Source organism: Bos indicus, chromosome 7 (genome assembly GCF_029378745.1).
Source record: "Bos indicus isolate NIAB-ARS_2022 breed Sahiwal x Tharparkar chromosome 7, NIAB-ARS_B.indTharparkar_mat_pri_1.0, whole genome shotgun sequence".
Taxonomy (NCBI): Eukaryota; Metazoa; Chordata; class Mammalia; order Artiodactyla; family Bovidae; genus Bos; species Bos indicus.
This window is the reverse complement of record NC_091766.1, coordinates 47365450-47381496: the sequence shown is the minus strand read 5'-3', so window position 1 is coordinate 47381496 and position 16047 is coordinate 47365450. Positions and strand designations below refer to the sequence as shown.

Sequence of the window (16047 nt, the reverse complement as noted above, 5' to 3'; positions counted from 1 at the left end):
CATTCACGTCCCCAGGTCTGAAAGGACAACATCAAGAAGGCCATCTTCACAGGATTGTTGTAAGGATCCAAAACGAAGACAGTGAATATAGTGCTTGGCATATAATAAGCCTTCAGTCAGTGATAACAGTGGAGATGGTGGATAAGGAGGAGGAGGGGGTGGATAAGGCGGAGGAGGGGGTGGATGAGGAGGAGGGCGCGGATTGAGCTACAAGAAAGGACACGTGGGTACTGACTTCCTAGGACCCTTTCTGGACAGGGACCTAGCCTACCAGCTATTCACCAGATCAGACCAAATGCATTAGTGAGTCAGGTGGACTACTTTATAGCAGTCCAACACTGGGTGATGAGCTGTTGAAGGGGTGAAATAAGCTTGAATCACCCAAAAGCAAATTTTGCTCTGGATCTGCTAGAGGCAAGGCTAACTGTATGCACCCAGGGTGGGATGTGCTGTTTACTGACATCAAGTCAAGACGTCAGTCAATAACACAAGGGCTCTGACCGTCTGTGGTCAGGCCCTGATGTTCTTCCTGTGTTTTCAGTCTCGGATGATGCCATTGCTCACTAAATCCTTCATAAACAAGCATGAGGGAACCCACAGGAGAAAGCAAGGCAAATTCAAAGCAGTAGAGTAAGCAATCAACTGGGAACGTGAGCATGGGTACCACTGTCTCCTTTCTCCTCCCTGGGTGTTCTGTGCAATCCCCCTTTGCTCCCCCTACAAGGAAGCTGTACTGTTGGCCCACGGTTCCTCCAAAAGTCACTATCATGACACCTGGGACATGAACAAGGTCATAACTTGGCAGTAGGGTTGTGAGTGAAAGTCACTCAGTCATGTCCAACTCTTTAAGACCCCATGGACTCTACAGTCCATGGAATTCTTCAGGCCCGAATACTGCAGTGGGTAGCCTATCCCTTCTCCAGAGGATCTTCCTGACCCAGGGATCAAACCAGGGTCTCCTTCATTGCAAGCGGATTCTTTGCCAGCTGAGCCACCAGGGAAGCCCAAGAATACTGGAGTGGGTAGCCTATCCCTTCTCCAGAGGATCTTCCTGACCCAGGGATCAAACCGGGGTCTCCTTCATTGCAGGTGGATTCTTTACCAACTGAGCCACCAGGGAAGGTCCAAGAGTAGGGCTGATGGGGCCACAATTCTCAGCTGGGCACACACAGCCAATCTAGGGAGGGAGTCTTTGGCATCAGGAAACGTCATGGGGAAGGGTGAGAGCAGGAGGGGCCAAAGCACTTGGCTTGTCTCAGGTGCTGGGAACTGAAGAGAGATTCTGTAGACATGAGAGACCCAAACAAAAAGGATCCAGGCCCTCCAGGATGGGCAAGGGAGAGGAAAAGGCATGGCAGCGGCAAGCATAGTGAAGAAAGGACAGGATATTTATCGCCTTGGCAGCCCCTAAAAGGGGATGTGAAGCTGTGAATAGGATTTGATTGAACAGGGAAACAGTCAATAGAGCAGTGAAGTGGAGAGGAAAGAATGGATTTTTTAAAATGTCATCTCTTACCTTTTGACTGCTCTCTGGAGCATATCACCCACCCCCCACCCCCCAACCCAAGATTTTCTTGATACGCAAAGAGCCACAGGAGGATAAAGGATTCTCATGATTTAGGGGACTCAGAGCTACTCTGAGTGCCTGCAAGACTGATAATAAAGCTGAATGACTCCCTTGGTGAATGCTTCATAGCCACCCATACCCAGGCCACTCTGCCCCCTCAGAATGCTCCCTTTGGCCCACCCCCAGGGGCCCTCTGTCTGTGGACTTTAGAGCTTTAGGGTAGGATGGATCCTCTCATCTGTTTTTATAGTCAGAAGACTCAACCCTACAGAAGGGAAATTTGGGGGGCTGGAGCACACTACAGGTGCCCCCCCATCTTTGCCCCTGTAACCCCACCCCAGCCATATTCAAGGACAGCGTGGGTCCCTAAGGGTTCAGGTTCCACTTTGGAAGTCAGCCATTAGGAAGCAACAGAGCACTGTCCCATAAGCTGCCTGTCCACCTCGTGATGGGGCCCAGGCCAGCTCATAAGAGCCAGTCCCACTCGAATCCCACTGGGTTACGTGTCCACGCTTATGTGCTCAGTCGTGTCCAACTCTTGGCGGCCCCATGGACTACAGTCCACCAGGCTCCTCTGTCCATGGGATTCTCCAAGCAAGAATACTGGAGTGGGTAGCCATTCCCTTCTCCACAGGATCTTCCCAACCCGGGGATCAAACCCAGATCTCCTGCATTTCAGGCAGATTCTTTACTGTCTGAGCCACCAGCAAAGCCCTTGTTGAACAAAGTGAGAGTCTTACTAAGAGAATTTCAAGCCCTATGAAGTCAGAATAGATAGCCAGATCCCAGCAGAGAGCATGGTCAGCAGTCAAATCCTAGGAGCAGTTCCCAACTTTCCTGCTTCCTTTACCTTCAGAACCAAAGGTCTGCTTATGTTTCACAGTGGCTTCAGTATCACAAGCTGGCATTCAGGGAGGTGCAAGAACAGAGGCATGTGTGCATAGGCCACTGGGTAGTGAGCTGGGCTTGTCCGCCCATGACAGACAGGCACCTGCTGGCAGCTCACTGTGTCTAAGTCATTTCTGTTAGATACTGCAGACGGCCAGAGGGGAGGAGGAGAAGGTGTGCAGATGAGCTTCATGCTCTCAGAGCATGAAACCTAAGTGTCCTGAGACAAGGGTAAGGAAGTGGAAGTGAAATCGCCTGAAAATGCATTTTCTTTCAAAAAGTCTTAAAGTTCTCAATTCTAACTGTTTGAAATTGTGTTCTTATTGGGAACATATCTTTGATGTTATCATGGAAATCAGTAGACACATAGGATTTGCTCTCTGGAGTTTTGTTTTGCAGCCCCCTTTGTTGGAATGCACATATTCCATAAGGCAAAGCTTTTCTGATGAGAGGTCATATGGAAACCTTGGGATCCAGTGCTCACTTAGTGTTGGAAAAAGAGAGATAAAAATCCTTGGCTCACTAGTGACATACAGCTGGATGAGAATGCCAGGGGAAAGGGTGGGCTTCCCTATACTCCAATGGGCAACTGTGGTAGGACAGGTACCCAAAAAATAGAAGGAGCTGGGGGCAACGAGGGGACCCAGGGCAGGGAAGTGAAGGGCTCGCTAACACAGCCCAGGATGGGCTCTGGTCTTCCCTTTGGGTGAACTTGGCCTCCCCCACTTAGTTTTGATTGGAGATTCAGTGTAGGCCCTGACCCTCAAAAGGGATCCCAGCCGATCTTTTCTACAGGCTGTCGTGGAGTCAACTTCATAGCATAGCTGGGTTGAGACATTTCTAATCGAAAAATACCTCTCTTAAGGGTATGCCATTTCTAAAGAATCATTTTACCAAAAGGAACTTGAGCAGTGCTGGGCAAAATTAGAAGCTTCTGTTTTCTATGATAGGCATGGAAACTTTCCATACTCTATGTACGGAAACTCATATGCACGCCAGGGGCAGAAGGCATTGAGTCAGCTCCAGCCAGCTCAGCGGGGCTGCAGGAAAGCCAGCTCCTCCCTCCAGAGAGCCAGGAGGCGAGCCCTGGGGCTGAGGAAGGACTCCCTGAGACTCTGCCCACACATACCACACCCCAGGACCACTGTACCACCCTGCTGCTGAACAGCTCTTGACAAACCAATGATCTGCCCTCTCGTTTAATCCACACACCTATGGAATAACACAGACACTACTACCAAGAAACTGAGGCTCAGTGAGATGGACTTGCCCAAGACCACAGAACCAAGAAGAGATTTGGACCCAGATCTGCATGGCTTCAGGCCTGTCTTCCACCTCTTGACCTAAAATTCCCCAACTCCCACACCAGGGCCTGTGCTCCAAGGTAGAAGCTAATTGTCTTTAAAAAGTTGGGTCATTTTCCTATGACACTAAATACTAAAGAATGGCATATTAAATTCAGATTTGGATTGTCCTTAGGAGCTTGATGATTCTACATATCTCCACTCTCAATAAGCAGCCTGTGATTGTCCCTGGGTAAAGTATGTTTCTATTCCAAACTGTGTTCATTCATTTGACAAATGTTATGGAGCAGCTACTCCATGCCAAGTTCTGTGTTTGGCCCTGAGGTTATAAGGATTAATAATATAATCTTCCCATCCTTGAGGAACTCATAGACAAGTATGGAATTTCAACAAAGGGTGGAGGGGGTGACCCTAAACAGAGGATCATGGAGGCCTGTTTAAGGTAAAGGAGCTGAGCATTTTTTTTAAGTGGAGAAAGCAGCTGCCTCGTTCCCCTGATTTGGATTTGTTCAGATGTTTCAATGCCTCATAATAGGTGAGAATTTTCTTAACAATAGCAAAAGCCGCTTCCAGAGGCGAGGTCTGGGGAAGGGACAACAAATAGCATGTCAGGCCACAAAAGGTGGCAAGAAGAAGCCCCTGAAGCAGCCCAAGAAACAGGCCAACGGGATGGATGAGATAAGGCACTTATGCAGAAACAGGAAGAGCAGCAGAAGAAACTCTAGAAGCTAAAAACAAAGAAGGGAGAGCCCCCTGGCCAAGGAGCAATTAAGAAATCTGCCCAAAGGTAAGCTTGCAGACTGATTGGGAAGACAGATATTAATCAGTCACAGGAATGAGGGCATATGTGCAACCGAGCAAATGTTCCCTGTGCCTGAGGCAGTGGTGATCTCTATTCCTTTCCTGTTTAAACATCTGGATCATCTGGATCTGCTGCCATAACATCTGTTGCAGCCTATAGTTAGAATGCTAAGTGTTGTCTTAAGAGCCTATGGTACATTGAAGAGTAAACTTTTGTGAAAAGAAAGTAGGCAAGTAGGTGAGAGTTTGGGGAAATAGTGGAAAATTCAATCAGATAATCCATCAGGAGCTAGATTGTGATGGTCTTTAGAAGTAAGTCCCAATAGGGTGTCAGCGTCTCTAAGGCCTTTTTTTAAATGAGGAAGCTGGTTTTATCTGCCTCCAGCAAGAACACTGTGACAATAGTGTAAAGGATTGGTTGGAAGGCAGAGGAAGGGACTTTTAGCCTGAGCTCGGTGCTGGGGGTTTTATAATGAGCAGAAATACTCATGGAACTTGCAGACTGATTGGGAAGACAGATATTAATCAGTCACAGGAATGAGGGCATATGTGCAACCGAGCAAATGTTCTGGAAGAAATGCAGCTCCAAAGGGAACTGACGGATCCATGAAGAGGCCGTGGCAGGAACCACAACCTGAGAGGATGCAAGCCTGCGCTAAGGGGTGGCAGCCAGGATGGAGAAGGGCAATGGAGAAGGAGGTTAGAGTGGATGAGTCACGGAGGCTGCCTGCATGTCAGGGTGTGTGGGCGGGCTGAAAGCAGGATGTTCTCAGGTTCTGATGTTGATTAGGCCCTAGAAGTACGTAGAAAGAGAGTCAAGAGGGTATCATGGGGAAGAGGGTAAGTTCCTAGTAACTGGGGAAAGCGATAGGGGCTTTGTTTGGCCTTTCCCAGAACCCACACCCAGCAGAGCTGAAGGAAGACACTCCAGACTACCTTCCAGAAGCATGGGTGAAGCGGTCCACGTCCTAAAGGACTGGAAGAGCAATGGGGGCCTTGAGGAGAGCCCATCCTCAGTACCAAGGGACAAGCAGAGACCTGCTGAAGGGGTGAAAAGGGCTCTTAAGCTAAAAGTGTCATATTGTGCTTTGTAAACAGAAGAGCCTGAGACTTCCCTGACCCAAGGAAGGGAGGAAAGGGAGATGGTCGGGTGAGCCATATAGGCCCAGAAACATCCAGAAGGGATTGATGAGCCAGAGGGGCCTCCTGAGAGCAAAGGGCCACATCTGCAAGAAGGGCCTGCCTGCAGAGGAGGACCTGCTGGGGCAGCTGAGGTTGAATGGCATTGTCTGCCCTCATGCAACTCACTTAACCAGCAGCCAGTCAGGAGAATCAGAACAGCATCATGGGACCGTGGCCTCTGCCGTGTTCCTTGTACCGAGCACGCGGAGTGAGTTTGCAGGTGGGAAAGTGGAGCGGGCTCAGCCTCCTGGGCTCCGTGGAGGAGAGGTTTTCCCAGGGTGCAGGGTCCATGTTGCAATACGGGCACTCCCAGTATGGAAGTGTTATCATCGTACTGTATCATGTTTGAAAGTTATCATCTCACCTTTCATCTTATACATTCAAGTTAGGCTGAAGGGTTTGGGGGGGATGAGAGAGCTCATTGTACCCATTTTCATGTGGGGAAACTAGCCCAGAGAGATTGAAGGCTTGATGGAGGAGATGGCAGTGGTCAATGCTGGGGCTCAGGTCAGGCTCAGAAAGGCTAGGCATCTGGGAATAACCTTTATGTGTCAAAAAAAAATAATTTTGGCCTAATATAATTTATTTTCACATAATCCTCCAAGAAGTGATAAAAATATGTATCTTTCCCTGAGCTACTTTAGAAAAATGATTATACCTATTACAGCAGACATTCTGCTATCGTATAATGTTTATTTATACCCTCTCCTCATGTTTATTCATGACATGAATTCTTAAAGCCTGGTACCTTTGAGCTTCTGGAGCAGGCCAAGAGCCTGCAAAGTTGTGAGGAAAAAGACTTGACAGAACACAGGAAATGTGCTTTTTTGGATGACGCCTTCAGAACGTATTTGCAGGCACTCCTCTATCTTATTCTCAGGCTGACTTGCAACAACTTAAACAAGGAAATTTCAATCTTTTATTCACCAAAATGCAACTCTAGGATGGAAATAAGGTGTACCTGTCATTCTTCAGAGTGACAGAGTGACAGAAAACTGGACTGTCCAGGGCTCGCTCTAGAATATTAACAGAAAAACAGCTCGCTATGAGGTGAGTCTGAGGCAAGCTGGCTAAGACAAATCACAGCATGCCTCGGTTTCCCAGCTTCAATCATTCGTTGATGAAAGATGTCTCCTGAGACCCCACTGTGAGCCGTGCGCTGTTCTGGGCATTGGGGGAAGAGCCGTGAGCAAGTTATGACCCCCCGGAGGTCACAATGCTCTGTGAATGGGAAAAGAGGTAAAATGATGTTGGTGGTGATAAAAAATAAACAAAAGAAATGAGAACATTTTTGGCCATGCCACATGGCATGTGAGATCTTTATCCCCCAAATAGAGATCAAATCCACACTCTTGCATCGGAAGGGCAGAGACTTAACCACTGGAGCGCCAGAGAAGTCCCAGAACATTTTAAATTAAGTGCTAAGAGCTAGGAAGGAAATAGAAACATCATGACAGTGAAGTGTTAGTCCTTCAGTCGTGTCTTATGACCCCATGGACTGTGGCTCACCAGGCTCCTCTGTCCATGGGATTCTCCAGGCAAGAATACTGGAGTGGGTAGCCATTTCCTTCTCCAGGGGATCTTCCCTGACCAGGGATTGAGCCCAGGTCTCCTGCATTGCAGGCAGATTCTTTACCATCTGAGATAATAATCAGGAAAGGACCTCCTTCAGACATGGTCAGAGAAGGCTGACCTGACCAGGTGACAATTAAGGTTAAAGTTTAACGGCTGAGAAGAATGCTGGGAACAGCCATGTTGGGAGGAAGGGGAAGGGGGATCCAGGCAGAGGGACAAGGACTCTGAGTGAGGGGCAAGCCAGCATGAGGTCAGGGGAGCCCCAGTTGGGTGACTAGATACAAATTGTTAGCCTATGGAAAGCTGTTAAGGAAAAGAGGTAAGATCTGATTCATAGTTTTAAAGGATTATTCTGAGAATTGATGGTAGGGTATGAGAGTCAACCTGATGCTGGAGCCTTTGCAGCTAAGGGTTGGGGGGTGGCGGCGGGGTTGGGGGGGGACCATGCTAACATTAGCCACATTTGTTGCACATTAGTTAGGTGCCAGGCAGGATTTTGTGTACCTCACAAGCATTCCGTTAACTCATTTAATCGTCACCACAACCCTATGAGGTAGAGATTGTTTTCCCATTCTGAAGCTAGAAAAAATGAGCCACAGAGAGGCTACATTATTTAGCCAAAAGCTCACAGTCAGACACAGAACCTGCCCTCTGACTGCTTCACCAGAGCTTCCCCTCAACACTGGGATCAGTAGCAGGAAATCGGAATGTGCAGTGGGACTCATTCATTCAAAGGACCATGGGTTTATTGAGTATCTTCAGTATACCAAGTTCTGCACTAGGTCTGGGACTTCAAGGAGCAAGGAAACACAGCTCTGCCCTCAGGGAGCAACCAGGCTCCCAGGGAGAGGGGTGGGCCCTCAGCATGAATCAATCCAGGCTCTGCACCCCAGTTCCTCAGCCCTGATTCTGGGGCCAGACTCCTCAACTACTGGACCATCTACATCACCCCTCATTCAGGGCCCAGGATAAACCAAGAGGTGAATCAGAGGAGCGTGGCAGGGGTGCAGTCCAGACTTCCTCAGGCACTGGACACTCCTGCCCGACCACCCTCAAGCCTGGTGCAAGTGCTTCTCGTAGGAGAGGCATAGCCCTCGTGTGGGGTCTTTCTGGATTCCAAGCACCTTCTCGCAGCCCCCACTGGGAGGCAGGAGAGCATTGTTCCTGCTTCAGCAGAACTCTAGCTCAAGGCCAGCTATTTATTGTCTTCCAATTTAAGAAACAGCCTTTCAGGAGCTGAAATGCCTGCTTAATTTGAAGTTCCTTTTAATCCCATGGATAGAGGAGCCTAGCGGGCTACACACAGTCCATAGGGTCACACAGAGTTGAACACAGATGAAGCGACGTAGCACGCACGTATGTATGCTCGTGCAGATTTGGGTAGGTGGCCGAACTGAACTGTTTGGGGTTGGGGAACAGAGTTCCATGACACTGGGGGGAAAGGCCTTGTGGTATTCTAAAGCAGCAGTGATTTCCATAACAATCACCCCAAACCCTCGCCTTGTTTCTTCTCTGAGACCCTGACACAACTGCCTCTTCAGGCAACCTATTATTACATTCCTATTATCCAGGCGAGACAGCCTGGTAGAGAACGGATTACCTCCTCCCTGCCTTCTGCATGACAAATCAGCCCCAACCTTCCCCCCCACACACACCCCGCCCAGTAAGAGGGTGAATCAGGGTCTATTCAATACACCCCGAGGCACTCTTCCCCTTTGACTTCATTAGAAGCACTTCTTATGCTAGGGTGGCCTATTGGTGAAACCTCAGCCCCTTCTACTGCAAGGCAGCAGTCAAACAATCAAAGACAGCACAGGCTGGAGAAGTCAGAAAGAGCATTTGCATGAAATCAAGGGTTGGTGATGATCTTTGCAGACAGGAAGTAAAATGAACCGTGTTCAGAAAAGTCAATATGCTGCTGGATTAACTCCATTCAGCCCTGGGTGGAAGCCCCTGAGGGCTGATGGGCTTGTATGTGTTGTTCCTGGGTAGGCCAAGGCAGCCGGCGCATCCTTGCCCACAGCCCTGTTGCACTTGCTCACACCAGGGGGCTTGCTCTAGCCTGGAACCTCCACAAAACCAAACCAGTTCTGTGCATCCTGCATCCTGCTCTGTAGGGTGGCTGGCAAGTAAGCAGAGTTCAGTGAATGTTCAGCAAATAAACACATGAGTAAAAATAATAGATACCATTTATTGGACCCTTACTCTAAACTTTACATGGGTTGTTCCATTTAGTCTTACAGCAACTTAATAATAAAGCATCACTGTCCCTTTCATTGGAGAAGGCAATGGCACCCCACTCCAGTACTTTTGCCTAGAAAATCCCTTGGACGGAGGAGCCTGGTAGGCTGCAGTCCATGGGGTCGCTAGAGTCGGACACGACTAAGCGACTTCACTTTTCACTTTCATGCATTGGACAAGGAAATGGCAAGCCACTCCAGTGTTCTTGCCTGGAGAATCCCAGGGACGGGAAGCCTGGTTGGCTGCCATCTATGGGGTTGCACAGAGTCGGACACGACTAAAGCAACGCAGCAGCAGCAGCAGCAGTCCCTTTCATAGCAGAGCAAACTGAGGCTCAAGCAGGTTTTGTAACATGCTCAAGTTCATATAGCCAGTGCACAACAGGGCTGGGATTTGAAGCCAGGCATGCATCTTTGCTTTCTTACTCCTCCAGCCATCTCTGTGAAGAGTCCTGTGACTGACCCAACTGCAGGAAACTGTGGCAAGCTTGGTAAAAAGCCAGAGTGGGTGGGAGCAAATAAGGAACCAGCAGCTCCCACCCCTATCAGTAAAGAACCTCAAATTTAGCCTAGAGACCAGCCATCTGAGAGTGGGGGGGTTTCTGTGAAACAAGTGGCCTCATGGTGAATATCAACTAAATCAATCACAAGATACTTTTTTCTTGAAAGACAGCCCCAGACCTCTGCAGTGACTGGTCTTCTGCCCCATGCCCTGTATCCCATAGCTCCTGAAAATTACGAGTGATGATTGGTACATGACTCAGAGAGTATCATAACCACACATGGGGGCTAGCTCCAAGGCCCAAGATCTTGCGGTTAAGAATGTACTCCTGACTCCTATCCAAGACCGGCCTTCTCTCTAAGAATGTATTGTTATGGGTTTCCAAGGTCAAGGTAACACAGGGCAGGGAGGACAACTTCATTTTTTGCCAACTACATATTAAACCAGAAGATGCCACTAACCTGATCTATCAAGTTACTTGTGGAGCTGTTGTCACCACAAAAAGCATCGAGTTTTCATGCAAGACTTTGTCCCCCATTTTTCAGCAAGGATGTCTGTCATTTCATATCAATTTATAAAAGCTCTTTATGTCAGAAAGACATCAGCCATTGTCATATGTGCTGCAAATCCTTTCCTCAGTCTTGGCCTTATAATTTTACTTCATATGTTTTCAACATATACAAGTCAAGCTTTGTGTTTGCATGCCTTTCCATCTTTTCCTTTTTAGTTTCTGAAACTTCTCCCAGACCAAGATTATATAAATATTAATATCTTCTTCTGGCTTTTTGACTATGTAATTTTTAAACATTAAATGGTTCATTTCCGCTTAGAATTTAGTTATATGTGTGGACAGCATATTGTATTGCTTGCCATTTACCACTTGGTCCAGCTAATTGGGCATAAACTCAGCCCATAAGGTCCCGTCTGAGGAACAACAGCAAAAACAGTCTATGCAGTTAGTCCACATCACAGGGCATGAGTACAAAGGAAAGACTCAAGAGATCCCGGGAATGAATCTAGCCGTTATAGATGATTTAGACAGTGGACCCAGCTTTTCCTTAATGGAAATCTTTGTTACTGCAACTCCTTCTGCTCCATGATGAGAGGAACCAAGGGCTACAGACACTCCCTAAAGAGCTTAGAAGAATTTGTTAAAAATGCATAGTTGGGCTAAGATCCCTTCCTGCCCAGCCCAACGTCAAGGCTTACTGCTTTGGAGGGGCTCATTTCCACTCTAGCAGTCCCACTGAGTCTGAGCCACCGATAATTAGATTCTCTTGGAGGTCATGGCCATTTCTAAAGCTGTAGAACAGAAATGAAACTGATGTGAAGACTGTCTGACAGCCAGACAACAAATTGAACAGATCAGCATTCTAAGCCTTGGGGGTGGGGGGTGGGGTGTTAGAGAAGGGACAAAGGCATAGGTTTATGCTATGCTATGCTAAGTCACTTCAGTCGTGTCCGACTCTGTGTGACGCCATAGACGGTAGCCTACCAGGCTCCCCCGTCCCTGGGATTCTCCAGGCAAGAACACTGGAGTGGGTTGCCATTTCCTTCTCCAATGCATGAAAGTAAAAAGTGAAAGTGAAGTCGCTCAGTCGTGTCCGACTCTTAGCGACCCCATGGACTGCAGCCCACCAGACTCCTCCATCCATGGGATTTTCCAGGCAAGAGTACTGGAGTGGGGTGCCATTGCCTTCTCCGAGGCATAGGTTTAGGGATCTGTAAATATTCTTCTCTTACTGGAACACATACTGCTTAGTGGGCAATCTCTTCCTCCTCCGGATTAGTAACATATAATGCCTAAGTGAAGGTACCAGGGTAAGTCATAGCTTAGTAACAAAATTCACAGCAAGAAGCAAATGAGAACAAAACTCATGCCGAATCTAGGCCATTTTCCCAATCAAAGTGCAGACGGTTTTCCCCAGATGTGTTCCAGAATGGCCGGCTTCATTTATGACAGCCAAAGGTTAGTGGGGTTTTCAAGGTAAGAAAGGGAAAATGAATTTCTGTAAAGTGTCTCTCAGTTAAATGTATCGTCCATTTCTTCAGTTGTTCCCACTAAATGCGTTACCCTGGACCAGTACCTGTCTGCCCAGCCCCCGTCCCTCGGAGAACGTGTTCTCTGGTTTCCACCAGACCTGTTAGGCAGGGACCAAGTGTCAGAGAAATCACGTCCTACCATCTCCTTCCAGTTTTGATTTGTGGCTCATTCAGTGCTTTTAGGTTCTCTCTGCCACTGTTCCCTTCCACGAGGATGACCACTGAAAGATTGCTTCTTAATGGAAGGCAACACCTGCGGTGAATCGTGCCCACACACTGAGCAGCATCTTTTTCACAGAAATCAGATGCTGCATCTCATGTGAGGAGAATTAGCATCAGATGCTGGGGCTCTAACATGATCCCTCAATATCCAGTCATTATCAATGAACCCCCAAACTCCTTCTTACTAAAACCAAGTTAAATTAAATATTTCAAACTCACAGATTTCAAAGAAACCAGAAACAGATAATGGCAACAAAAACTCAGTTTAGTGCTCAGGCTTCAGACTCTGGGATTCACAGGGAATGAGCAAACAGCTGGCTAGACACACAAACATGTACACCCACACACCCAGCCACACACACTCTCTCTCTTTCTCTCTCTCTTTAACACACAAACATACACACACACAGGAAAGCTGAAAATTCATGCAAGTCAGTGTTGGATTTTTAGCCCAAGTGACGAATACCAGTATTTTTGTACATCTTGTCAAATAAATACCAATCCTCTAAAAAATGCTGTTTTTTTCCCCCAAGACCTAGCTAATCCTGGCCATTTGTGGGTGAGTGCTAAAAGTCTGAAATGTTAAAGAGAAAAAAGAAAGTGCTTTCTCATAAGAGTACCCAAAATCTGGATGCAAACTAAAATACCTGTACTTAACCCTTCAGATATCACACACACATGCATTCTCTAAAGCACACAACCAAAACCCAGCTTTTAAATTGAATTATGTGTCACAACCGAGAAGGCAATGGCACCCCACTCCAGTACTCTTGCCTGGAAAATCCCATGGACGGAGGAGCCTGGTAGGCTACAGTCCATGGGGTCGCTAGGAGTTGGACATGACTGAGCGACTTCACTTTCACTTTTTACTTTCATGCATTGGAGAAGGAAATGGCAACCCACTCCAGTATTCTTGCCTGGAGAATCCCAGGGACAGAGGAGCCTAGTGGGCTGCTGTCTATGGGGTCGCACAGAGTCGGACATGACTGAAGCAACTTAGCAGAAGCAGCAGCATGTGTCACAAACCTGATACAGGGTCAGAGCCACAAAGTATAGACTATGAAATAGTCTATACTATTCATATAGAATAGTACTCTACTATTGAATCCTACTCTTAAACCAAGGTATTTTGGTACCTTGATCATCTCAGAAGCATCAAAGAGCAGTGTCCTAAAAGCCAGCTCTCCCCTGGGCTGCCCTCACAGCACGAGTAGCCTCTTGAGCTGCAGGGGGAGGTTTAGGCAGTTACCTGGTGAATTTGATCAATATGGACACACCAGACTCATCACTCTCATTCCTGAAAACTCATCCCCAGATTAGAGCACCCAATATATGAGGCTGCCCTCACTACCCAGAGCCAGGGTGGAGGTAAACCTTAGTGGTTTGAAGGACCTACTTTTGAAAATCTCAGGCGTGCCTGGATTCGTACCCACACTTGCCAGCTGAGCGCTCCTGGGAAAGTCAGGGAAAGCTCTTAGCATCACTCCTTCCACCTGTCAAATGGATATAATAAGCCAGCCCATTGCAGCGGTGGTCATGGGGCTTAAGTGCACTGCCCTGTGATGATGACCAGCAAGCCCCAGTCACCAGTGACGCTGGCTCCATTCACAAACACCATCCTCTTCCCTTTCCTATGGGGCTGGATAGTTTGAAAAGAGACACTCGAGAGGCTACTGAAGGAAGAGTGTGCTTTCTGAGGCTAATGACCTTCAAGGACAAACATTTGCCCTGGCAGTTAATTTTAAATGTTAAAGTAATTGCAGCAAGATAAGAACTCTGCTGTAGCCAAGAGTCCCAAGAAAGGACTGACTGGGAAAGAAAGAGCCTGCCCTACTGTGTTCTTTCAAGTTTTCTTAGGGACCTGACTATCTCATGGTTTCAGAATCCAGGCACCAGCGAGCAGCCCCAGCCCCACTCCAGAATAACCACTGATGTCTGAGTGGTGGCAGTTCTCTGGTGAGAGTTGCCAGTTGATGCAAACTGCCTAAGAGGACTGTCTGTTTCCTTCTAGGGTTGAAGAAAGCTTCAAAACCTTATTTTGGTCCATCTTTGGCTTGTCTGAAGTGATCTCGGTGGTGCTGAAATATGACCACAAATTCATCGAGAACATTGGCTATGTTCTCTATGGCGTTTATAACGTCACCATGGTGGTCGTGCTGCTCAATATGCTAATAGCCATGATCAACAACTCGTATCAGGAAATTGAGGTAAGACCAGTTAATTGAAAATGCTCTCTCTCCCTGAGTTTAATCTGCATCCCTGTTTGGGGGATGATGAGGGTAATGATATTAGAAGCCCATGGGTTATTAAATGTGAATCCAGAGCAAACCACAGTCATTCTTCCTGGATTGCTCCAAGAAGCACTTCCAGCCAACCAGCCACAAGGCATGGCTGCACTGCATCTGTAATGGCCCAATGAGGGCAGAAAGAGTCGGTGTCATGAATCTTTCCTCTTCTACACGTACCCCCTCAGGAGAGCATGCAGGTGACCCATGGCAAATTGGAATGACTATTTATTTCTACCCACATTCACTTCTGCCTCTCCTGTATTATTTATTAAGTACCTACTGTATGCTGAGCCTGTCCTTGGCACGGGTGATACAGAGATGACCAAGACACAATCTCTGCCCTTGGAGAGGTTTTCACTCAGTACAGTGAGAAAAAACAGACACACCAGCCAACAATGCGCCAGTGCAGGGGGGCCAGTGCATCCGGAGAAGTCCCAGCAGGTGCAGAAGGTGCAGGGCGGAGACAGGGAGTGAGCGTGCGGGGAGGAAGCTTGCAGAGGCCATTCAAAGACTGATTCTGCTAGACAGACAAAGGCATCGAGAGTGTATCGGGAGGCAATTTATCAAAATCTAAAATGCATGAACCATGAGCTATTGATTGCAGCCTTGTTTGGAACAGCAAAAAATGAAAAACAAACTAACTGAGCGTTAATAGGAATCTAGTTAAATAAATTATGATGCGTCTGAACCACGGGAACCTGTGCAGTTTCTAAAAAGGATGAGGACGATCTCTATATTCTGATGTAGAAAGACCTCCAATTATAATGATAAGCAGAAAAAATCAAGCTTCAGAACAATGTATATATTGAACTGTCTTTACGTAGAGAGGAAGAAGAATGAAAACGTATTCCTTTTTGATTGTAAAATCATTTGAAAAAGAAAAATAACCTGAAAGGGTACATAAGAAGGGGTGTACTGTTGAGAGGTGGGGGTTGGAGGACAGGATGGCTGTAAACGATTTTTCTTTAAACCCTTTCCTGCTTAAAATCATATCACTGTGTACCTATTAGAAGTTAAATGAATAAACTCAACATTAAAACAAAATAAAATGCACTGATGCTTTTGATACAACAATTCCGTGCAGAAATATGATTTTACATAGACATTCATTAAAAGAAAACGCTGGAAATAGCCCATGAACATGTTTAAATAAATGGAGATAGCACAGACGTTAAAACCCTGTTTATAAACAATAAGACTTTTTTTGTGCTGACAGAGCAAATCTCTATGATATTGTGAAATGAAAACAATGCAAGCTGTAGAAAAATATCCTTGGGCAAATTCCATTTACATAATAATACAAATGTGCCTATGCAGAAAGCAAAGGTAGGAAATGGTACCCTCTGAGGCAGCAAGTGAAACAAGAAAGGAGTTTTGAAAGGGGACTTTCACATTTGCTTGGTATACCTCGGTACTTAAATCTCTTATAAGAAAC

General features: G+C 47.0%; 1 protein-coding gene across 3 annotated transcripts in view; it reads left to right on the top strand.

Moving 5' to 3' along the window:
* Nucleotides 1-16047, top strand: part of TRPC7 (transient receptor potential cation channel subfamily C member 7) — a 152503-nt gene that overhangs the window by 120565 nt on the left and 15891 nt on the right. For all 3 annotated transcript variants that reach the window (XM_070793620.1, XM_070793621.1, XM_019963648.2), the window contains one exon: nt 14336-14531. In XM_070793620.1, the coding sequence (XP_070649721.1) occupies nt 14336-14531 (196 nt within the window). The remainder of the gene's footprint in view (nt 1-14335; nt 14532-16047) is intronic.